Genomic DNA, 24,662 nt, shown 5'->3' with positions numbered 1-24,662 from the left:
CCCACCCACCCCACAATGCCTCACACGCCCTCAACACACGACGGACGCCCCCTAGCAACCCCCGTCCCGACCCCGCGCACGCCGCCTCCCGACCCCCACGTTCTCCCCGCGCCCTTCGGCGCCCACGCAGCGCCCGCGCCCGCCCGTGGGCGGCGTCGTGTTGCGGCGGGTGCGTCCCGTGATGCCGCGCGGTGCTCGATCTGCATGGACACGCCCTCATTCCCCAACGCCCCTCCCCTTTCAGCCTGGAGCCGCCCTGCCGGCATCGGCAGCTCCGTGCCGCCCCGCCCCTCCGTGCAGGCCCCGCCCCCTCCGTGCAGGCCCCGCCCCCCCGCGGGCTCAGGGGCCGCCGTGCGGGGCCCGGGGCCGGGCTCTGGGCAGGACCCGGCTCCCGCAGCCCCCGGCCTCCCGCGGGCGGCGGGGCGGGCGCAGGGCGGCGGGCCCGGGGCCGGCCCGGGAGCCTCCCGCCCCTGCCGCTCCCGGCCGCACCGTGCGCCCCGTCCTTAACGAGCTCCTGCCGACGCGCCCGGCCCTGGCCCGGCCGGCGCCTGCTCCTGAGCCGGGGGAAAGGCCCGGCTCGTCGCTGCCTCGCTGCCACCTCACGGCCCCCTTGCTGCCGCGTCACCCCGGGCCCTACGCACTCACAGCCGCTTTCCGGGAGAGCCGGGAGTCACGGCCAGGAGCCACCGGTGTCCTCGGGCCTCGGGATCCCGCACCACCGCGTCCCTGCTGCCCCATCACCTCTTCTTGCTGCCGGCGGTTGTCGTCATTTATAGTCACCAGTCCAAGCCCTTCCGCCTCCTCTTCTCCTCCTCCTTCTCCTTCTCCTTCTCCTTCTCCTTCTCCTTCTCCTTCTCCTTCTCCTTCTCCTTCTCCTTCTCCTTCTCCTTCTCCTTCTCCTTCTCCTTCTCCTTCTCCTTCACCTTCTCCATCCCTGATCCACTTGGGATCACTCCTCTGGCCTCCCCCTGCACCACCCAGACCTCCTCCCAGCCTCTCACGTACCGGTTTGTTCCAACAGCAGATCAGCAGAGCCCTCCCAGACCCAAGCACCACCATCACCAAACCTGACCACACCTCAGTACTGAGCCCAGCAGTTTCCTCCCCCACCCTCTCGCACCTGGGAGCCCTCCCCACCCGTCCAAAGTCGTTTCCCCGCCCGTTTCAAGCAGCAGCTGAAGTTTCCCTCGACGTCCCCCGCAGCCGTCTCTGCTCTCTGGCCTCGCTCTGCCCAACCACGGCCCCGGCCCACGAGCAGCCGGCACGGCCCTGAGAACCACCCCGCTCCGGGGGTACCAGGACTCCTCTGACCACAGCCGGGAGGCTGGAGCGGTGTCAGCAGCAGCGCCCACCCCCTGCCACGCAGGGGCCTCAGTGGCAGCTCCTGCTGTGGCTGGTGCTCCACGCAGGGGGTGGCTCGCCTGGGGGGAATTCTGTGGGGCTGGGCTGGGCGTCACTTCACTTGTTTTATTATGTCTCATCGGCCGGGGGGGTGTGAAACCCGCGCAGGGACGGTTTTGGCCGCCTGGGGATGAGATCCCAAGAGCCCCCGCAGCGACCGTGGCGGCAAGAGGTTTGGGAGCCCAACGGGCGATGCCCAGACACTGGGAGAGGAGTTGGGGGGTGGGTTCGTTGCAGGAGTGTGAAGGCCCGGGGGGTTACAGGCACGGACCGCCGGAGCTGGTGGGTCTGGGGTGCCGTGAGTGCCGGCGTTTACCCTCCTCTCGCCTCCCCCAGAGGGTGAACGTGCGCTTTGGCAGCACCATGTGCTCCTGGGCTGGTTCCTCCGCAGGTGTCTGCTCTCGCTGGGCCGCTGATCCCCACCGCCCCCATACTGGGGGTTACTGGGCTGTGAATACGCAGCACGTGCAGTTGTCCCACACACCCCCGGTCCACAAGCAGCCAGAACGTCCCCGAGAGCCGCTCCTGTTGGGTGCCCTCAGTTTAACGAGCACGTGCACACACGTTAGATCCTGCCCCTTCCCCTTAAACCCTAAAAGCTCTTTGCTGACCCTCGCAGCAGCTGTTGTTCTGCAGCTGAGTGTGAGCCAACTCCGGTGGCACGCTGCTGGCCTTCTTGCCCACCTGGGCACACTGCTGGCTCACGTCCAGCCGGCTGCCGACCAGCACCCCCAGGGCCTTTCCCGCCGGGCCCTTTCCAGCCGCTCCTCCCCAGCCTGCAGCGCTGCGGGGGGTTGGTGTGACCCACGGGCAGGACCCGGCACTTGGCCTGGTTGAACCTCATGGCATTGGCCTCGGCCCATCGCTCCAGCCTGGCCAGGCCCCTCTGCAGAGCCTCCCTGCCCTCCAGCAGGTCAACACTCCCACCCAGCTTGGTGTCACCTGCAAACTCACTGAGGGAGCACTCGATCCCCTCATCCAGACCATCGATAAAGTTGTTAAACAAGCCCAGTGCCACCACTGAGCCCTGGGGGACACTTGTGACCGGGTACCATCTGGATGGAGCTCCGTTCACCACCCCTCTCTGCGCTCGGCCGGCCAGCCAGTTTTTAACCCAGCTCAGCGTGCAGCTGCCTGGGCCATGAGCTCCAGCCTTCCGAGGAGAATGCTGTGGGAGACTGTCCTCCCTCAAATTCCTCCTTAGGACACACTTTTTCCCTTGATGCCTATGGAAACCAAACCCTGACAATGGTACATAACACGTGATTCGATCGTACTTATCAATGTCTTCTTATCTCCTTGTGTTTTCTCAGTCTTCTTTTTCTGTAATTTCATGTCTCACACACAAACTACCTGGGACCTGTCCCCTTTCTGTTTGTACAGCACCCAGCAGGGTCCTGGTTCATAACCAGGTCTCATCAATATCACGTTAGTGCCGACGAAGACAGCGAATCACCAGCACAGAGCACCTCTTCCATCACGGTTACACCAAGAGAGATTCAAGGTAACGGTACTCAAGAGCTTTCTGGCCACAGCAATCACATACCCGATGAGCTGGAGCTCACAAGAGCCAGTGGTTTCCAGTCCTCCTCTACCCTCATCTTTCTGTTCATTCATGCACATTCCCATCTCGTCATTCCACATTCCCCTCTCTCCTCACCAACCCGGTCCATAAGCTCTCGGCTCCCCAAGCCAGAACCTCACGAAATGCCAGCGGCGGCCCATTCTCCGAGGGATCACACGTCAGCGTCGATGGGGCTTCTTGTTGTTGTTGTTCATCGAAGAGAGGAACCGATTCCTGCCCACAACCGGCCCAGCTGCGTGACCGTCGGTGTGTTTTTCCTCTCTTAAGGGTCAGTTTATTCACAGACCTCTGACCTGCGCTGGGTTTCTGTCCCAGCACCAACACCACAAAGCCAGGAGAAACACTTAAACTGAACCACACACCTTTAGGCCCCGCTCCGGTCGCCATGCCAGGCCAACGCTCCCCACGCCTGTACAGATAGACGATGACCACCAACACTTAATGGACCCTTTGCTAAATATATCAGGAGCCGAAAGCTGGTGGGGAGATCGGGGGTACAGGATTGCCAGCGAAGGCGGCGGTGGAATGAAGGCGTCGTGGAGAAGCCAACTCCCTTCGCCTCCGCTCTCCCGCCCACGCTCGAGGAAGAGCGTCCAAATCCACTCGGCAGCTTCTTCCTATTCCACTTTCTCACTTATTATTCCGTCCGTAGGTCTGAAGGACATCTTCTTTGAGAGGAATCTCTGCTGGTGCTGAGTTTCCCCCCCTTTTTTTTTTACAGGTTCTTGATGGGAATGGATGTTAAACTTCTTACGTGCTTTGGTCAGCACAGGTAGCCGGTGGGCTTAGCGCGAGTAGCCACATCGCTGGAGCCTGGGGCTGCAAGCTGCGGCCTGGAGGTGGGTGGGCTTGGGCTGGACTCTTCCTTCGACACAAGGATGGCTGGGAGTGGTTTCGCATGACTTTGATATACCGCAGCCGAGCGAACGCCGTGGGATCGGACAAAGAACGTTAACGAAGACGGTCTGCTTAGCAACGGACATGAGAGCGACCGTTACAACCAAAGGCAAGGTTACAAATTCAAGGAAATGAGGAGAGAGACCGTTTTACCTGGGGTCAGCAGGAGACAGAGGAGTTCCAGGGGCAGGTGGAACAAAAAGGTTGTGAAACCGCGTAAGGAGGTGAAGTCGCCCCCACCAAAACTCCAGTTGTCGAGGAGGACAAGCAACCACTAAACAATTTGACGGGACAAAAGACACACGCCTGTCGCGTGAACAGCGCACGGGTTAGAAATAGCGAGGCTTTAGGAAGCACAGGGAAATAACCCTCTGCGGAGGCACTCAGCTCGAGGCGACCCTGCGGCGGTGTCGCGGCATGAAATGACTTATTTTTAAGAGATTTGATGTCAGAGGCTCTGCTTCAGGAAACTGAGGGTTGGGACTGTTGTTCTCCAACAGCCTGATGGCAGCCACGCGCGGGGTGCTGGGGACATGAGGGCGGGCAGCCACATTGTCCTGGTTTGGGCTGAACCAGAACGAATTCTGCTTTAGTGCTTTAACTTTTCAGCCCAGTCTCTTCCAACTAACGGCCCTGTCTGAGCCAGCAGCACGTTTCCCCAGACAGCGGCGGCTCCCAGCAGTGCCAACCCCTGAGGGTCACAGCCAGCCCCAAGGGATGGGCTGCAGAGAGGCCCTGCCTGGGACTGGTTCTTACAGCGACCAAGGTCACTGCTGAGTCTTGTGCCCGTGTTGGGCTGCGGGAGGGAAAAGGGTCCCCAGCCCGAAAAAGGCCGCCCCTGCAGGGAGGAGCCAACCGGGCAGGGGACCCAAACCTGACCCACCGAGTGTTCCACCCCACGGACGGCACGGTCAGTGCAAAGCTGAGGGGGCACCAGGGTCAAGCTCTCTTCTTCGGTGGCGACACCTGAGGAGGGCTCTGTCTGTCCTTCTGTCGTCCATCCCGCCCCGTGCGTCCCTGAATCCAGGGCCTGAGCCCAGCTCCTGCCTCCCGTCCCTGTCTGCTGCCCAGTCCAGCCTGGGACTGCCCCAGTGCCAGCCCTGCAGCCTGGTGGGGACGTGTCATCATCGGGGTGGGGGCAGTTGGGTTCGGTGTTGGGTTCGTATCTATTTGTACATATTGTAGAGATTTCATTATTTCCTTATTCTTATCTTTTCTTTGATTGTTACTGTTCCATTAAAGCTGTTTTAGTTTTCTTTTCCAAACTGTCAAGTCTCTCTCTCCCTTGTTCTCTCTCCTTTTCCCTTTTGGGAGGGGACAGGGGTTAACAGAGAGCCTCTGTCATTTGTTCGTGGCTGGCCCAGCATCAACCCGTGACACACGTGCAGGGTGCTGGCGACACGAGGGTGGGCAGCCACACGCAGGGTGCTGGGGACACGTGGCCCCACGGCAGCGAAGCGCAGCGGTTCATCGCCCGCCGAGCGGCACAGCCTTCAGGCCGCCGGCCCCGGCCAACGCCCGTGTCCCAGGAAAGGGCCCGTTGATGGTGGGGAGGGGGGAGGCCCAGCAGCGAGTCCGTGGGGTGAGATGGGGTCCCCCCAACTTCTCGCCCTGCCCCGGACTCTGCCAGGGGCAGCTGGTTACGGGGGGAAGAAAACCAGTCGCTGTGCCGTGCCTCAGTTTCCCCATCAGCCCCGGGGTGGTTTACTCCCCCTGCCCCAGGCCAGCTCGCACACCAGGTCCCAAAAGAAGCAGGACACCACAGAGAATTTGGGGTGGCAGTAGCTGGAGTCACCCCGGGTTCAGATCAGCCTGAGCTGAGAGGGGACAGGAGCAGCAAGAGGACGCACAGCCACCATCCTCCTCCTCCTCCCAGCAAGGAACTGGGGCTGACCAGGGCCTGGAGCCCCTCGCTCTCCCCAGCCCCACACCCTCAGGACCCCGAGGGACACGGGCAGATGCTGGGAAACACATAAAATAGGTGTAAGAGCATCGCGGGGACCTGCCCTGGCCGCAGCGTTCGTTTTCCCTCCTGTAACAATCCACTAACTCCCTGCTGAGCCTGGCAAGATTTCGGTTCGTTCAGGTGCACCTCCCTTCGGCCCGTTTCCCCCCAGGAAAATCCACCCCTGTGGAAACACCCTCACTTTGCACGGGGGAGAAACAAAGCCAGAGGCCAAAGGGGCTCTTCCCCCCGCCCCGGAGGCTGCAGCACCCCAAAACCAGACTTCCATAGGCCTGTGCTGGCCCCCCCCTTCAGCTCCGCTCCCCCTCAGAGGTGCGAGCACACGGGGTGACCCCCACCCAGCCGCAGGATTTACAGCACGGTGTGAGTTTAATCGTGACATAGATACAGGTGCCGCGTGGGTTATCGCGACGGTTTGGGACAGATTCACCCAGGAAACCTCGGGGAGCGCTCGGGCAGGGGCTCCGCTGCGCAAAACTCCGCTCTTCTTCGGGAGCTCCTCTCTCCCGAGGAGGTTTCTGAGGAACAGCCCAGGAATTAAGTGCCATGGAAAAGAAAATAAACCACGGGGCTGTTCTTGTTCGGCACCAAAGGCACCCGCCGCCCCCCGGGCAGGTGCTGCCGGGGGCTGGGGCAGCCGGGCTCAGCCCTCGTCCTCGGCCGCTCCGTGTTTAACGAGGAGCCACCAGAGCTCCGGCCAGCAAGGGGCTGGGGGGCTGCAAAGCAGCCGTGGGCTTGTCCAAATCGACCCCCCTCCCCACTGCAGAGGGACCCCCCAGCTTCGCTGACCGTCCCAGTAAGGCAGTGGGCAGCGCTGGCGGACGTCCCCAGTGACCGGCCACCGTCGGCACGGAAATACCTCGTTGGATCAAAAGCTACACCAGCCCCTCCCCTAGAAGAAATCTTTGGAGAACCGGAAGCCACTTCTGCTTCCTTCCACCCACACCCCCGAAAACAAAAACAAAGGTACATGCAGACACGTGGCTCTTCTCCCTCCAGAAGGCGTCCGTGGCACAGCGCTGGCCGGGCTGCCGGGAGAACCGACCGCGTGCTGAAGAAATGGAGTCGGAGTTCACCATTTTGGTTGGGTTTTGGGTTTGGTTTTTTTTTGGCATTCTTAGCGATGGTGACGCATTGAGACATCCCAAACCACCTCACGGTTGAGAAAGGAGAGAGATGCTGTTTACATAAAGTCATCTGAATCGTTGCCATCCTGTGGGAAGGAAAACAAACCGGGATCACGGGGCGCACTGGAAGGGAAAAGGGCGAAACGGCGCATTCGTCGGGATTTCAGAACCGCCATTTCTTGTGGTTTCCTGCCATTTCGGCACAAACACCGTGAGATCGGACCACACGGACGCCCGGCAGCGGCTCTGGAGTGGGAACAGCCCCGAGGGAGGCCCTGCGTTGTGGAACAGCAGCTGGTCTTCGCTGCCCCCGCCATGGGTCACCTCCCCGACACCGCAGCCCCTCTGCCGCGACCGGGGAGGGACCAGAGCCCAGGCTCTCCCCAGCAGCTCCCCGGACCATCCCTGCAGCACGGCCTGAGCTGCTCTCCACCATTTCCCTCCCGTTCCTCTCCGCTTTGGCTCCTTTCCCACCGCCAGACTGCAGCCCCGTCACACGGCTCCAGCCCCAGGCGCGTCCCTTCGAGCTTCCCCTTCTGCCCCCCAGCACCTACACCGATCCCTCCCCAAACCTCCACTTTATTTCTTGCTAAAAATGTGCGTTTCCCCCCCTCCCTCCCTTGAAGTACCAAGGTGGCACGTGGAGGTCACGGTTGCCACCGGGTGGACCTCCCCTGCTCACAAGCCCAACCAGCTCACGTCTGGTGCCGACTTCAAGCTCTACTGGGGAGGTGGGAAGGGGACTGGGAGGCCTCTGCGCCCGTTTCCAGCAGCACAGGCTCCTCCCGGCTGACACGGGGCCCCGCTCAGGAAGCGGAGGAAGGTGGCAACGTCCTTCCCCGGGAAGGGCCGAGGGAGACGTGCTCTGTGACGGGCAGGAACCGCCGACACCAGGCTGCATGGCGGGAACCGCCTCCGGAAGGTTCCTGTGGGCCATCTCACCTGGTTGGAGGACATGTTCTCGGCCTTCATTAACGACGAGTAGCTCCTGGAAGAGACACCACGTTATCCGGCACACGCCACGTTTTCAAACCCCATCGTTCTGATAAAACAGGACCGAGGACCAGAAAAAAACCCAATTTTTTCCCTTTCTGAGCTCAGGGCGGCTGGAGAAGGATCTGCTCATCTCACACTCTTTGGTTAATTAAAACCACCAGACAAAACCCAGGCACTACGCAGACGCCTCCACAGGTTTTTTTCCAGAACTACCAGAGGGTAGAAAATCCTTTGCTTTGGGGGACGGCCAAGGGGCAGCTCCGGGGCAGGTTGAACAAGCAGCCGGGCCCCTCGGCACAGACACGCCCGCGGTGACTTCTCCTCGGCTCACTTTGCTTCCCTAAGCCTTTCTCCCCGAGGTCCCCATGGGTTGAACCACCCAGGAAACCCCAGAATTCCAGTTTCACCGCCATTTACAGACAACCACGACTCACTAAAGCTTACGAGTGAGCTCTTGGGGCACGGACAGAAAGGTCCACAGGACGTTTCAGACCACCAGCCCTCACTCCTGCGTCTCAGGGAGCGTGCGACTGAGCGCTCACACGCGTTCCAGTTAACACCGGCTCGCCCAGTTTCCCCCCCCCCGCAACCGCAGAAGTTCGTTGGCACTACGATTTATGACTCACCTAAGCTCTTCCAGCTCTTTCTTCTTCTTCATCTCTTCTTTTTCCTTCCGCTTCATCTCTTGGATCTGGGCTTTCTTCTCATTTCTCTCCTCTCTGTCCCGGGCTTCCTTCTCAGCAGCCAGGTCTGGGAAGCGCTCGACTTTGGTCTTCTCTAGCCGGTTCAGGATCTCGTTCACCTTCTTCTCCACGGTCAGCATCTTCACCTTTGGAGGGCAAAGAACTATGATCCTTATAAAAAAATACTTTTATTCTGGCACTTTCTCAAGGGAAAGAAAACACCCGATTTCCACCGAGTCCCACAGAGACAGACGCCGAGGGAAGCCCCTGCCCCCGAGGGCTGTGTAACGGTAAAATGAGCACCAGCACTCCCAGCACGCAGCTCCTAAGCGGGAGCATCCCCAAGGATCAGCGGGAGCATCCCCAAGGATCAGTGGGAGCATCCCCAAGGATCAGCGTTGCTGATGTCATTTCTTAGCACATTGTAGAGAGAGCGCAAAGTTAATCCCAAAGTCTGAGTTACGAACACCATGTAGCTGCGCGCCTGGAGGCATGAAATTCAGCGAGTGGCAAGCACTGGGCAGGGGGCAACCAGCCCTAGATCGGGATCTGGTGTTCTGTGGATTGCCCGGAGGAGCGTGTGTGTGTGTGTGTGTGTGGAGGCCTCGTGGTCCCAGTCCCCCATTCTCTTTACCCTGAACAAAAGGAGCCACCACCTCCCCCCATGCAGGTGTAAACTGACAGACTTTGTGGTGTTAACCTAAGTGATAAGATGGTCTATAGTCATCCCCACCCCCACGTACACCCTGGTGATGTCATGTAAAATTTTCAGTATAAATATCACCCCAATTTCAGCCCCAAAATCGGGACGGGATCAACTCGGAACCACACCGACGACCGGACGGATTGACGAGTTCGCTCCTTCTCCATCCCCCCCACTTGGGTCAGATGATTGACTTCAGCCGACACTGAGAGATAGACTTGTCCTCCCCGCGGGTATTTCCCATTTTCTCCTCAGGCGCATTTCTCTGCTTCCCTCAGTGCATCCTTGGTTCTTGTTTGTCGCGACTTTACTGTCTCCTGTCCCACCATATCCCTGTTCAACGGGCTTGTCTATTTGCCAAGCGGCCGGGCCTGCAGCGGGCAAGTTGTTATTGTTGGTGGCGTGTACGCGTGCGTATGGTGTGTGTTGTTGTTGTTATATTAGTGACAAACCTTGTGTTATACCTGTAGCTTTTAATTTATCCCCGGCAATCCAACAGAACCTGTAAATGTTGCTGTAAATAAACGATTACTGTTTATCTCCCGACTTGCGTCTGTCACGTATTCGGTGCCGGCCGCACCAGACGGGATTGACCTCCCCGTTTTCGCAACGCACATGCCACAACGAAGGGGCCAAGAGTCAAGAACCGGCCCCTGGCAGCTCCTGAGGCCAAAAGTCATGAACTGGCAGCTCCGGAAGGGTGGCAGGAGGTCTCTGCAGAGCTTGGGGAAGGGGCTCACGCGCTGCCTGGTGGCCGCAGGCGTTTTGGCACGTCTTGCCCCGGCACAGACCTGGTGTTCTCACCCCCTCTAGAACCTCCTCTCCCAGCAGCCAAGCTCCACCACTGCAGTTTCAGCAGAACATCAGCTGCAGGCACCAGGCCGGGCTTGGGAAGGCTCTGGACAGGGGCCTGACTCTATGCTGAGGCTGAGCAGCTCTGCCTTGGAACAGGTTTCCCAAATCCAGAGGCAGCACCGGGGCTGGGAGCAGAGGCAGGAGAGCGAAGGCACCTCCAGGGCCCCACGCAGCCCTCCTCGGCGCAGCGAGCCCGAGCCCTCGGCCCCTCCAGGAAGAAAGAGGTGGGTTTGGAGGCGATAAATCCCAGCAGGGAGCACAGGCCGACGCGTGGTGCCGCTCTGTAATAAAGAACGGCTAACGGGCCTTTAGAAAACCAGATTTTAGAAAACTAGCCCTTAGAAAACTGGCTTTTGGGAAAGAGCTGCTGCCCAGCCCTTGGAGCCAGGGAGGAGGCTGCTCTGTACCAGCCCCCAGGCACAGCCCCACGGCTGACTGACACACACCGCAAAGATCAGGAGGCAGCAGGACCCGCCCAGCGCAGGACACCCGGGGGGATCCTCCCGTCACACCGGGGGGCTCAAGGGACACCAAGGCCTGAGCAGGAGAGACAGGGAGGGCAGCGAGCCAGAGCTGGTTCTGGGAGCTGGGGAAGGCCCCGGGTGGGGCAGGGCAGGCGCCACAGGGCAAGTTCAACAGTTCCACCCCGAGGAAGACTCGGACCTTCATCCCCAACGACCACCAAGGACCCCCGAGGGGGGCGTGACTTGGGGCGGGACCATGGGAGGAACTTCTGTTCACGAATTCCTGGAAACAATTACAATAACCCAACCTTTTCTGGGAAATGTCACGAATAAACATGGAAGCTGTTGATACAAGGGCAGAATCCTGACGCTTGGGCGCGCAGGGAGGGAAGGAGCCACCCCCGAGCTGCCCGGCGCCGCGGTAAAGAATCCCCGCGGAAGAACACTGGGGCGTGAGGGAGTTTTCTTTGATTCAACGGGAACGTGACGGTCTGCCACCAGGTGACAGCCTCCAGCTGGAGCAAACACTTACATCCTTCTGCCTGTGAAAGCCGATCTGCCCCACGTCCATGTCCGCCGTCTTCTTCAGGTTCGTCCACGGCGTGTACACCACGTTGACGTTGTTCATCTTGCAGCCTGTGGAGCGGGGCAGAAGGGAAACGTTTCAGTTCCGCTCCTGGCTGAAAAGAGGTCTCAAGGTCTTGCACGGACACGTCAACGCTGGCAGCGGTTCTGGTCACAGGCGTTACCAGCTGGGCGAGAGAGCAGAAAAGGGAGAAGCCCTCCCAGCGCTGCAGGGCACGGGAAGACCACCACGACAGCGCTCCCTGCAGCAACACCAGCGCTGCAGCAGCCTTACCCAACTCCAGACGGAGACCATCGTTGCCAGAGGAGCGATGACCATCGTTACCAGAAGAGCAATTACCATGAAAAGGGGCCCCAAGGTGGTGCCGAGGCCCACAACACCACGGTGGCACAACAAGGAACGTCCGAGCTTTAAAATCCCTCCTGACGGAGGGGTAAGGGGCAGCCCCGGGAGCTGCGAGCGCCGCCTGCCTCCCGTCAGAGCCACAGGTTTCGCAGAGAGCACCGCAAACGTTCGACCCCCAAAACCCCCACGCGCCGGCGGGGAGACCAGAAGCGCCACCAACGCCGCACCCCAACCTCCCCCGGGCGTTACCTTGAATGCTGTTGGCCTTCACGAGGTGGGCACAGTCTATCAAAACCTCCTTGGGGATGTCCTCCACCGTCTGCCCCTGGGACAGAGCGAGGCACCGTTAGAGGGGCAGGCGGCGGGGGGCCGTAGGCACATGGGGAGTGCGTGGAAGGCGCGGCGCGACGCTCTGCCGGCGCAGCCGGGAGCTCCACACTCCACCTTTCCCCGGAGCAGAGTCTCCCGTGGCATTTGTAACGAGAAGGTGGATTTCTCCAAGGGGTTCTCCCCGTCTTAGCCTGCCTGCTCGACAGCCTGGGCGCTCTCATACCTGTTTAATTTAACAACTGACAGGGTAACGGGCAGCCCAGGTAACTGTCATGCAGCAACTAGAAATAAACAGATGCAATTGTTGACTTTCCTGAAACATCTCGTGCGAAGGAAACATTCATCACTAAGACTGTTATCTGAGGGTTTCCCCAGAGACATTTACTTTTAATTTTTTTTTTTTTTTAATGGAAAAAAGTCCTCTTCCATTTCAGAAAGGAGCTCCCCAAACTTGAAGTTTCAGGTTTTACTCAAGAGGTATTGAAACAGCTTTCAGAGCAGCCAGCCTTTAAATTGGAATGGACCAAGTGGCTGCTTGTAAGCCAGCTGCAGCTCGTGAGGCCAGGTGAAATGCTTTCAATGAAAGGTTTTCAGGGAAGGTGGGGAATATATCGTCTTTCAGACAAAGCAGCGAATGGAAAGCACGTGCTTGGGGTGGAGGCAGACACCGATCATTCTGCTGGGCCCCGTTAAAACGTTATTCCGTAGCGGAGGCTGTAAATTCAGCCTCCCCAGGCCGGCGGTTACCTGCACCCCGAGGGAGCCCTGCAGCCTTCAATAGCTCACGCGAGCAAAGATGGTCTTGGGCGCAGGAAGCGGGGCAGAAGCGGGGCGTGTGGTTTTTTAGCCGGGCGAATATTAACAGTCTGGAAGGTACGTGTCACAGAATTACCTTGTGCAACCGCAGGTACACGTGCGCAGAGGAGAGCTTATCCACGTGAAACCTACGGAATAAAAACAGCAGAGGTAGGAGAGGGTGAGCTGGTCTGAGAGAGCCACTTCCTGACAAGCCACAAAACACCCGCGGGCAACAACCGGACAGGAACGCTCACGCCACGCACGGCTAAAAGCAGGCGAGGGAGTCAGAGCCCAGCCTGCGAGACGCACCGTCAGTCCGCTCAGCGGGAGACTGAAAAATCAACAAACTCCTCCCCCGCCCTTTTTCTTTTTTTTTCTTTTAACCGCAGGCAACGCTCACGGTGTTGCAGAAATCACCAGATTTAGGATTTTAGGATGCTGCTTAGAAATCCCCTTTTACTTTTCCCAGCTCGGTTTGACTATCAAGAATTGTAATTAGTGGATATTAGCAGGAGAGACTAGTGATTATTTTGGGAAAATAAGTCTCAAACGGAATAAATGATCCAAGATAAAATAAAATCTGTGTTGCCAATGCTGCTGGGATACCCCTGTGAAGTCCCAGACCTACGGTGTTTATCAGCCAATAACCCATCGGTGGCTGGAAACAAGGATAACGTGCTGTAGCCCAAGGTGTCAGCTGGACAGGATTGACGACGGTGCCCATTGTGCGTCATCCTTGGATCGTGACCAAAGCAGGGACGAGCCAAGGGCCTGCGAGCCCAGGACGTGCTCCTTGGGCAAACACGGTCCATTCGGGGAGTGGTCGAGCCCTCCGACTCACGGACCACCCACCCAAATGACCCCCCTGCTCACAAGGGAACAACAGAAGACGACGACAGAGGCTGCGTGCTGATTTGCCTCAGAAGTGAGGGAAGAAGAACCCATCACCGAGAGGATGATAATGAATATGCATTATATGGGCTGAATATGTATGGATTTAATGTATAAATATCTGTTGACTGCAACGTGCAGGGGACATCTTGGGGAAGGACCCCACGGCCCTGGTGCCCACCGGTAACAAAGGCCGTCTCTGCTGATCTCACTGCGGGGTGGAGGAGTTTTTGTGACCCCTGCAGGTTGGGAACAACGGGATGAGGCTACGCCCGGGGTGTTTTGGTCCGTCTGATTATGGAGAGAAACAGCAAACTCACGTGCTCGGCAGCAGGCCTGGCTCCACCACGTACAGGACTGGTCTCAACGTCACAGAGCAAAAAAAAAACCCATACCAACCCAACCCCCCAAATGTCTCACTGGTCAGGCCACGGAGCCCCGTGCTCCGCCTCCAACAGCGGGAACCAGCGATGGTGCCTGTGCGGGGTCTAGTGGTTTCAGTGGGTACCAGTCCCAGTAGTGGGCAAACACCAGTTCTGCATTCATTGCCTCCAAGACTTTGGAAGCCTGGATCACCCTCTCCTCTCCCCTCTCCCCTCTCCTCTCCTCTCCCTCTCCCTCCTCTCCCTCCTTACAGCACGTTCATCTCCTTGATAGCTCCAGCTGCCCTTTTCCAGACCTTTTCTAACTTGACGGTGTTTTTACCATGATCACTAATTTTTTTAAGCCTCTGTCCTGCTCAGCACTCCCTCCAGCCCTGCAACCTTCCAAGGACAGAACGGGGGAGCTGGTCTCACGTCACCTCCCAACCTTTCTTTCCACCACTTTCTTTTTAGTAGAACTTTTTCCTTCCTGATGCCGACGAAGTGAAATTTTCTACTTCTGTCTGAATGTTGGTTTCGCTAACATTTGAATTAGGGGCTGTGAAACGACGTGAAACTTTGGGTCGTGAAACTCTGCGTGGCTTGTTTGCTGACGAGAGGGGGATGTTTGGAAACTGCAGGAACCCAGGAACAGCAGGAGGGCCCTCAAAGCTGTCTCCACACACCAGATCCAGACATCAGGGGGACAAAGCTCCAGATAGCAAGGAGGCATCAAGGAGGGAAGGCACCAAGGAGGGAGGCCCCCAAGGAAGGAGGCCCCAAGGAAGGAGGCGCCCAAGGAGGAGGCCCCAAGGTCGGAGGCCCCAAGGTCGGAGGCCCCAAGGAGGGAGGCCCCCAAGGAGGGAGGCCCCCAAGGAAAGAGGCCCCAAGGAAGGAGGCCCCCAAGGAGGGAGGCCCCCAAGGAGGGAGGCCCCCAAGGAAGGAGGCCCCAAGGAAGGAGGCTCCAAGGAAGGAGGCCCCCCAAGCAGACACACCCCAGATGTTAAGGGGACGCCCAGCTCCAGCGAACACCTACACGACGGATCGTCACGGTTTCAGAACAAACCAGAGGCCGCATCAGAAAAGGGGCCCTGGCTTGGGCTCAAGGAGGAGGATTCAACCAGAGGGCAGCGTGAGGAAGATCACGGATAACCACTAGGGACCCTCAGGGGACCACCGACCCGGTTAGTTCTGCTTGGCAGAGCACGTGCAAGGGGGAAGGAACCGATGTAAAACATCTCTGGGACATCATTAGATATTTTTGGGGAAAAATGGTGAACGTGTAACGCGAAGGGACCATAGAGGCTGTGACCAAAAGCCGCGCGCGCCTGGCGCCGCGGTACAAAACACCTCACTTTCCAAAACCCCCGGACTGGGCTTAGAGCATTATGGATCCAGTATTTTGGTAACCACACCAGACAGAAAACGCTCCAGCACCAACCCAACTGTCACTTGTACCTCCTGAGGCTCCACCCTCGGACCCTGAGCACAAATAAGCCTCAAAGGTGCCAGACACCATGAGGAGAACAGTTCCCAGGAGGCCTCCGCAAGGCGACCTACAGTATTTTGAGATGGGTGACAAAAAACCAGGAAAGGATACGAAAAATCCCAGCGTCGATGACGTCAGTGTGAGCTCCAAGATGTGAAAGAGATGGGGAAAAATGACTTTCACGGTTCAGGCAATTTGAGGATGAATCTCGCGGTCACTCCTGACAGGGCTAAGATTTAAACCTAGATAAAAGCACGCTGCTTGCTGGGTTTTTTGCATCAAAGCAGCTGTCTTGGGTCAGCTATTTCGGCATGAAATATTTCTCCTTTCCCTTGCCCTGACGACAGGGCTCAGGTTTTCTTGTATTTACCACGTTAAGGCTGGTTGTTCTAAACTATGTAGTCTTTTAGAACCATTTGATCTTATCCCCTCTCTCTGTAGTTTACAGTGTTTGCTAGAGAATAATATTTTTACCAGTTCAGATACAGGGAAATTAATCACGTGTTTGTGTCAAGGAAGAACAGTTTGTGTGGCCTTTGGTGTCTGGAAGGTATAGACATACTGACATATGAAGGTAACAGGGACTTGGAATAACACCCAGGTAAAGCACGACACCAGGGGACACAAAAAAATGTTCAAAGGACAACTGAGCACACGTGCAGGTTGGGGTTAAAGAAAGGACAATGTGAGGAAGACTATGGAGGACCACCAGAGGGAGAAGAGACCCCTACTATAATTTAACTGCGCACGTTCCAAAATCATTAGCGTGCAGTAATCAGTTCTAGGGAAGTCCTGAACGTCATAATTAGTTCTGTGAGATGTAATGAACTCGCACAAGTTAAACTGTGCTTCAGTGACTTTGTGAGACGGCTCCGGCGGAGCGATCCCCAGCGCTGCCCTACAGCAATCCTGCTTAACGACGCTCCCTTGGTACTGAGGGTCCTGGTTTGGGCTGAACCAGAACTAGTTCTGCTTTAGTGCTTTAACTTTTCAGCCCAGTCTCCTCCAACTAACGGCCCTGTCTGAGCCAGCAGCACGTTTCCCCAGGCAGCGGCTGCTCCCAGCAGTGCCAACCCCTGAGGGTCACAGCCAGCCCCGAGGGATGGGCTGCAGAGAGGCCCTGCCTGGGACTGGTTCTTACAGCGACCAAGGTCACTGCTGAGTCTTGTGCCCGTGTTGGGCTGCGGGAGGGAAAAGGGTCCCCAGCCCGAAAAAGGCCGCCCCTGCAGGGAGGAGCCAACCGGCCAGGGGACCCAAACCTGACCCACCGAGTGTTCCACCCCACGGACGGCACGGTCAGTGGAAAGCTGAGGGGTCACCAGGGTCAAGCTCTCTTCTTCGGTGGTGACACCTGAGGAGGGCTCTGTCTGTCCTTCTGTCGTCCATCCCGCCCCGTGCGTCCCTGAATCCAGGGCCTGAGTCCAGCTCCTGCCTCCCGTCCCTGTCTGCTGCCCAGTCCAGCCTGGGACTGCCCCAGTACCAGCCCTGCAGCCTGGTGGGGACGTGTCGTCATCAGGGTGGAGGGAGTTGGGTTCGGTGTTGGGTTTGTATCTATTTGTACATATTGTAGAGATTTCATTATTTCCTTATTCTTATCTTTTCTTTGATTGTTACTGTTCCATTAAAGCTGTTTTAGTTTTCTTTTCCAAACTGTAAAGTCTCTCTCCCTTGTTCTCTCTCCTTTTCCCTTCTGGGAGGGAAGAGGGGTTAACAGAGAGCACATGAGTTTTCATCTCAGAACCCTTCCCCAGCCCCACCCAACCTCCCCCCTCGCTGAGGAGCCTTAGAGAGCAGGGGGCTTTGGAAGCTCCGGATTTTGTTTCACTCCTAACCAGCACAGACACACCTCACATCAGGTAGTGACAGGAAAAACAGGAGACAGAAAACGAAGGCAATACTGCTACAACAAAGCGTTATTCAGCTCTTCTCCTAGAAAAAACCCTCCCTGGCCAGTGAGCTGACAAACCATCCTCTCTGGAGCGTGCCAGCTGCCGCCTGTTCACCTTCAGTTCTGCCAAGACACCGCGGTTCTTCCTGGCAAAGGCCACCTTGAAGAGCAAGGAGGAGCACAGCCCACACGGCAGAAGCTGTCAGGGAAGGAGAGGGCAGCAGCAGGGACACGGCTGGTGCGTGTGCCGGCGCCTGGAAGCGAGCTCACTCCTTCAGAAACTGCTCACCAACTTCATCAAGCTGGAAACTTCAGGGATGAAACCAGCCAAGATGCCACCAACTGCTGCTGACGGGAGCAGTCGTTTGTTGGTGCTCAAAAAACCCGCTGGCTCCAGCCCCTGGCCCTGCCTGGCTGCTCCAGGACCTTCCATGCTCCTGTCCCCGCTCTCCCCATCCTCTGTCAAGACGGTTTCACTCGGGGATACCCAGGAGCTGCCCCTCTCACTTGCCTCAGGGGATGCTCTCTCTCTCACAACCACCCAGCTGCCCTCCTCACCCAACTCTGCCCATTTCAGCAACACCAACCTAAGTATCCCTGCACGGTCATTGCTCCTCCAGCAGCTCCAGGCACAGAGAAACCCCCCAAAACCCTCCTGAAGGGGCCAGCTCTTACAAAAAAACAAAGCAGGAGGTCGAGGGAGAGATGCAGGGGAATGAATTCAGGATCAGCGGGGTCCCAGCGGCCGCCCCGGGTCTGCTGCACTCCACCTCCGCCCCGGCACGGCACCTCAACGGCCTCGGAAAGAGCGAGGCTCTGCGGTGCCTGTGGGAACGAGGGGGTTGGGGGGATGGTCTGACTCCAGTGATTTGTTTCGGCACCTACCAGATATCTTCAGGCCAGCCATACTTGATCAGGTCTTCATCTGCAGGAAGAGAAGATGGATGAGCCAAGCTCAGGACCCCATCCCCAACCAACCCAATCCCCTCATCGGGCAGGAACGCCCCCCCCTCCGCTGTCGGTCGCTGCACGGCCACGGAGCAGAGACACCAAAGGGCTTCGCTGCCGGCCCGGCCCGCTCCAGCCGCGGCAGAACAGGCAGGCGGGAACAAACACCTCCACCGCGTCCGCTTGGAATTTGAAAGTGAAAATCTATGTCCCTCTAACAGAGGGCGACTCTCAGGGAAAGTCTCCCACAGCAACATCCTTCCCTCGGAGCGAGACACCCGGTTCCACGCCAACCACTGACGCGGACGAGCGGGAGGCGCCGCAGCACCGTGACCTCCCCCGCGAGGGAAGGACGGGCACGGGAAACCGGAGAGGGGAAAATGCAGACCGAGCAGGGAGAGGGAAGGCTGGTTTGCAAAAAGTTCTCCAACACAGCCTGAAAAAACAGTATTTTTCTCTAGGGGGGCTTTTTTTTTTTTTATTTTCCCCAGTTAATTTAGTTTTCACTGATTTTTGAAGGCAGTTACTCTGCTTCGAAGATTTACAAAATTTATTTACCCAACTACAAGCAGCACAGTGTGTTTCAGGGGGGTAAGTCAGAACGACTGACAAGGACGGATGAGTTTCCAAACGATATATCGAATCAAAATGACCTTAAATCCCCACAAATCTCCCCAAGGCGCTCGGCATCCTCACGCTGACGTACTTACTTTCGTACTTATCTTTTCCCATGTAAATGGTGTAAACGGAAGGAACAGCTGAGGGATAGAAAAAAGGAAAACGAATCAGAAGGGAGTTGGACAAACTGTGCAAGGAATGACCAACACACCCGTTTTGGGCACGGAAATGAGAGTGAAAACGGCTTCATCCACCCCCCCACCCCCCCCTCCTGGGGCCTGAGGGAAGATTGTTTTGGATTTCCTCCAGATTTTGTCCCAAATGGGGTGTTTCTGCGGCTTCCCAGGGTGGAACAGCTTTGTGGGCAGAACCCCCTGACCCTCCTGGTGGTGCGGGCTGTACCCGTGTCCCTGTGTCACCCGCTCCGTCAGGCGCAGCGCGGCTGACAGGGACAGGCTGGGACGAGCTCCCCGCGGGGAACGGCTCACCCGGCTCCTGCTGCCCCCGAAACCCAGCGTGAGCCTCCCCCATGGAGCCCAGGAGGATTCAAACTCGCAAGCCAATGGGAAGACCAAGGTGCCCTGGACTCGGTGGTCTCCTCTGTGCCCTGCTCGAGGAGATCAGCCACCGGGCACGGCTGTGGGGGGCTCCAGGTTTGCTTTACTCACAGCTCAGGCCTGGGCCAACCCCCCAAGCGTGTGGCAACTGAATTCCAAATCCTTGCAGGTTTTATACCTTTTCTTTATCAATACACAGAGCCCAAAGCCATAAATTTTCACTCAACCTTTCAGTTCTTTATATTCAGCACTTATTAAGTCCGCTCACAATCCCCTTGTTCAGCTTTTTTGGTTCCAAGACTGGTTTTGGGTCATCTCTGGGTCTTCATCTACAAAATTATCTTTTCTGGGTCATCATCTACAAAAATCACCTTTTCTACTACTCCTATATGGTTACAATCCTAAGAACTTCTTACATCAAGTGCTTATAAGGCACAAACTTAATTAAGACTTAAGCAATAAGTAAAATTCAAACAACCCTAATTCTAACCTCATTTCCCCACGCTCAGCCCCCTCATTACTAATTAATCACTTTCTTTCATTTTCCTACATGATCTGCACGACCAGGTTGGGAGACTACACGAAGGACAAGGCTGAGAACATGTTCTTGGCCTTTAGAGCAGCTTATTTGACTGTAAAATTTTGCCACAGCCCTTTGGGGACACTTAAAACAACGTCCTTCTCCCCAGGGCTCGCCCCGTCGGGCAGGAAAGCCGCTGCCCATCCTGGGACACCAAACCAGTGTCCACGTTCCCAGCTTCGCTTCCGTGCTGCGACTCCAGCAGTGCCACAACCTGGATCCCAAACCTGGGCCTTCCCGAGGGTGTTTGCGTTAGAAACCACAGCGCAGAGCCCAGACAACACTTCTTAATTAGTAACGAGGCAATAAGAAATGGGAAGTCAGAAATATGGAAGGATTATGTGCCTGTGGGGGGTTAAAGACGGGAAAAAAATCCACTCTGGACACACAGGAGAGCGTGGAGAAGGCGAGAGCATCAGGTACGATCCGTAAGTCAAATTAAACGCTCAAACATAAAGCTGCAGTAGTGGCGGCTCTGTGAGAAGGGAGCCCGGCCCGCCACGGCAGCGGGGCAACACCAACACCACCAGAGGGGAGCAGTGAATCCTGTAGGATTTAACGCACGTGGGTAACAGCGCGGCAAACCGCAACAGCCGCCGCATCGCAGCAAAACTGCCCCCAGCGCGTCAGAAACCCCCGGCAGCGCCGTCACTGAGAGCCAAAGGGGATTGTTGACATCGTTAGCAGATGCTCACATCGTTAGAGGAGCGGCTCCTGGGACCCTCAGGTCACCCCATACAGGCTGGGCACCCCACCAGGCTCTTTTCTCCCCACCGCAAGGGCTGCGCTCAGGGAAGTCCCCAAACATTTCCCTGGCAGCCCCTGCTGGTGGCGGGGGGTCGCCATCCCGGCACACTCACCCCCACCGCGGCAGAGACGCCGGCGCTGCTGTCCGGCACCGCTGGGGAGCACGGGGGGTGGCTCCTCCTGACAGGCTGCAGGGTCACATATGAAATTCAGCATTTTATATTCTTTTTCTGCAAAGTCACGGTCTTTAACCTATTTTAGCATCAGCGTGTGTGTTAATGTTGACATTGACACTGATTGCTCCACCCTATTAACTAACTCCATTAATATTCCTCTACTAATATAATCATGGGTTATCTTACTGATCAAGATCTCTGATATACAAATTAGGATGGGGAGGATGGGAGGGTCTTCACAGCAACGTTCCTTTGGTTCTGTGGTTTCATGCCATCAGAGAACGAGCTGAGGAGGTACAATTTCACCCCCTGTCCCTGCCTCCTGCCTCCCTGTTCTGTTCTGCACAATTTCACACCCGCAGCAGCTCTGGCTTTGGCCATTTTCCGAAGGCACCTGCTGCCTCTGAGCATCAGGGAGGGTTTGGGTCTTTCTTACCATAACATAAATAGACTGAATCAGGAAATTAATACAAAGTGTTAGTTGTTCATGGCAAACAATTAAGTAATTCATTAAAAGCAATTAGTTATCAATGAAAAGTAATTATCTGTTCAAAATTCAGACCTGACGATACAGAGGACAGTGCAGAAATGCTGCCTTTTGGTCTGCCCTGAGGTGCTTCACCTCCTTGTGAAGATCCCAGCGTGGATTTTGCTCCTCGCTGTACCCACAAGCTCCAACTGTGCAGCGCTGCCTTCCTCCCTGCTGGAGGTGGAGCTCCTCAGCCAGGAGGATTCCCATGTCTGGCTGCTTGATTTTCCACAAACAGGGCAAGACTTGAGAATCTTTTGACTGTTCCTTAAATCAGCTTGTTCTTGGGATCTGTTTAAAAGCTTTTTTTGGCTGCGCTGTGGGAGGTCAGGCCTTTTGCACGCCCAGGGAACAGACACGCTGGCGGTGCCGGGCGCTCGGATGGAAATGGTTTCTGTAGGGCAGCGTGTTATTGTCAGGTCTGAATTTTAAACAGATAATTACTTTTCATTGATAACTAATTGCTTTTAATGAATTACTTAATTGTTTGCCATGAACAACTAACACTTTGTATTAATTTCCTGATTCAATCTATTTATGTTATGGTAAGAAAGACCCAAACCCTCCCTGATGCTCAGAGGCAGCAGGTGCCTTAGGAAAATGGCCAAAGCCAGAGCTGCTGCGGGTGTGAAATTGTGCAGAACAGAACAGGGAGGCAGGAGGCAGGGACAGGGGGTGAAATTGTACCTCCTCAGCTCGTTCTCTGATGGCATGAAACCACAGAACCAAAGGAATTTTGCTGTGAAGACCCTCCCATCCTCCCCATCCTGCTTTGTATATCAGAGATCTTGATCAGTAAGATAACCCATGATTATATTAGTACAGGAATATTAATGAAGTTAGTTAATAGGGTGGAGCAATCAGTGTCAATGTCAACATTAACAGTGGGCATAACACGCAAGCTGATGTTAGAATAGGTTAAAGACCACGACTTTGCAGAAAAAGGATATAAAATTCTGAGTTTTTGATGTAACTCTGCAGCCCGTCAGGAGGAGCCACCCCCCGTGCTCCCCAGCGGTGCCGGACAGCAGCGCCGGCGTCTCTGCCGCGGTGGGGGTGAGTGTGCCGGGATGGCGACCCCCCGCCGACATCACCAGCCCATGCTGCCCCAAACCACCCGTTTCTGACGCTTCAGCCGCCGCCAATCCTCTCAGGCGGGCGCGCAAGGGGGATCCGTCCGAATTAAATGAAAAACAACGAGCCAACGCAGGCATCGTGCCGCCCCTCGAGCTCCCGACAGCACAACACCCGGGAAAGCTCTTCGGAAGCCTCTCGCCGGTGCCGTTATCCACTCGAGGCTGTTCGCACCCACCACCGAGAAGCTCCTCGGCCCCGGGAACCCCGCGGCTCCGGACACGGGTTTCAGCTGGACCCCATTCCAGCCCAAACCGGGTTCTTCGCGCTCAGCCCAGCCCAGGGTTGGCAAATAGGCACCGGGAGGACTAACGGGGGGGCTCAGAGCGGCGGGAGGAAGCGCCGTAACCGGACCGCCCCGCTCGCTGAGGAGCCCGGCGGGGGCGCGGCCCAGCGCTCCCCTCACAGCGGCGGGGCCCGGCCCGGTACAGGCCCCCCGTGGGCGCGGAGGCCTCGAACCGCGCCCCCCCCCTCGCCTACTCACCGTTGGAGGTGAAGTAAAACACCATCGCGGCGGTTCCTCCTCAGCCCGCCCGGCCCGGGGCTCCCCACGGCGGCCGCTCTCCCGCTCTACCAGCACCGGGCGGCGGTGGGGGCGGAAGGGAGCATGGCGCATGCGCACTGAACGAGGCCGCATGCGCAGTATGGTGCGAACTCTGTTTACCTTCCCATACGCATGCGCTAGATCTCCGGGAGGTGAAGCGAGAAAGCTCATTGCGCGTGCGCGCTATTCCCGGGAGGCGAAGGCACGGGGAGTCTGGCGCATGCGCCTTACACCCCAGCAGTGCTGGCAGTCCACAGTGCGCATGAGGAACGCTAAAGCGCGCGAATCCCCGCCATGTCCGCATGTGCAAAGATCCTCCAGGTCTGCCAGGGGAGTGCGCCGCGGACGGGGTCGCTGAGGGGCTGTGGGCGCCGTTGGTTTATTTTTATTTACGCGAATCCAGAAAAAATAAAAGGAAGTGGCCTGGGCGCCACGGGAGGGCCGCAGCGAGGAGCCTCCATGGAGCTGCCGCCGCCCTGGGAGCCCTTCACAGGCCGCCTCAGGCTGCGGCGGCCTCCCCGACGGGTGTCGCCGCCGGCGTTTACCTAGGCTGCGGATCTAAGGCCGGGGAGGGAGCTACAGCCGCCCTCTGAACCTTTGCGAACGCCTTTCCATTCACTCCATCCCCCATTAGGCCTCAGCGGAGCACGCGCCGCGACTACAACTCCCATCAGCCCCCGCGGCGCCGCCCACCTGCCCCCCCCGACGTGCAAGCGGCTCTGCGCTGGCGAGGCACGCTGGGAGTTGGAGTCTGTCTGGGGGCGTGGCGAGCTGTGCCATCTGATTGGCTGGAAATGGGGTAGGGCGGGCGCAAAGCGGCGCGCCGCCGTTAGGCCAATGGCGATGCAATATACGTGTGAGCGACGAGGCGCTCGGCCAGTGGGAAGAAGGAGGGCGGGAGGGCGGGAGAAGGCGCGCGGGTTGGAAGGCGCGGGAGCGGCGGCGGCGGCGGCGCTGAGGTGAGGGAGCGCGGCCGGGCCGGGGGGAGCGGGGCCGGGCCGGGCCGGCGGCCCCGGGGGGGGTTTGGGCCCACGTAGGGGGTTTGGGCCCGTGTAGGGGGAGCGGGGGGTGCGGGCGTCAGGGCCCGGTGCGGTTCTGAGGCGCCTGTGCGGGCTGAGGGGGGAGTCGCTGGGCCCAGGGCCTGGCGCGGTGGTGCTGCGGTGCCCCGGGCCCCACGGACCGGTGTGTGGGGAGTGGCGGGGCAGCGTGGGGTCAGGCCCTGGTACCGGGCCGAGTGCGGAGAGGGGGCTTCGGGGGGGTGTGAGGTGCTTCGGTTAAGCCCTGGAGGGGCTGGGAGAGGTGTGGGGTGCTGGGCTCAGGGTGCCTGTGGGGTGCTGGGGTGAAGGGCGGGCGTCATGCTGAGGCGTGGGGCCTGTGGGGTGGGGGGGCCGGCTGGGAGCTGGGTGAAGAAGGTTTTTGGGAAGGGGGGTGGGTGGCTGGGGCCGCGCAGGGCGCTGTCATGG

At 57.9% G+C, this 24,662-nt stretch overlaps 1 protein-coding gene across 2 annotated transcripts; it reads right to left on the bottom strand.

Annotated features, from left to right (window-relative positions):
* Window positions 1–6,525: 6,525 nt before the first annotated feature.
* Window positions 6,526–23,224, bottom strand: CCDC25 (coiled-coil domain containing 25). 2 transcript variants are annotated; one of them, XM_086461740.1, is made up of 9 exons: window positions 23,140–23,224; window positions 19,025–19,072; window positions 18,252–18,291; window positions 12,831–12,882; window positions 11,858–11,933; window positions 11,210–11,313; window positions 8,599–8,801; window positions 7,919–7,964; window positions 6,526–7,062 (listed from the first exon to the last, which is right to left on the bottom strand). In XM_086461740.1, exons 1-9 carry the CDS (start codon window positions 23,162–23,164, stop codon window positions 7,033–7,035), a joined length of 624 nt encoding a protein of 207 aa, XP_086317866.1. In that variant the 5' UTR covers window positions 23,165–23,224; the 3' UTR covers window positions 6,526–7,032. The 2 variants fall into 2 exon arrangements, with proteins under 2 accessions (XP_086317866.1, XP_086317867.1); XM_086461741.1 differs by lacking the exon at window positions 19,025–19,072.
* Window positions 23,225–24,662: the final 1,438 nt, after the last annotated feature.

The sequence above is a fragment of the Leptosomus discolor genome, chromosome 2 (assembly GCF_034619465.1).
Source record: "Leptosomus discolor isolate bLepDis1 chromosome 2, bLepDis1.hap2, whole genome shotgun sequence".
Taxonomy (NCBI): Eukaryota; Metazoa; Chordata; class Aves; order Leptosomiformes; family Leptosomidae; genus Leptosomus; species Leptosomus discolor.
This window is presented reverse-complemented; position numbering and strand designations above follow the sequence as displayed.

Bases quoted from the DNA above. Each gene is read 5' to 3' on its own strand.
- CCDC25 (XM_086461740.1), bottom strand. From the start codon at position 23,164: ATGGTGTTTTACTTCACCTCCAACG. The intron at 19,073-23,139 runs GTGAGTAGGCGA...TCTATCCCTCAG, and splicing joins GTTTTACTTCACCTCCAACG to CTGTTCCTTCCGTTTACACC. The intron at 11,314-11,857 runs GTAACGCCCGGG...CCCGCTCCACAG, and splicing joins GAAGGCCAACAGCATTCAAG to GCTGCAAGATGAACAACGTC.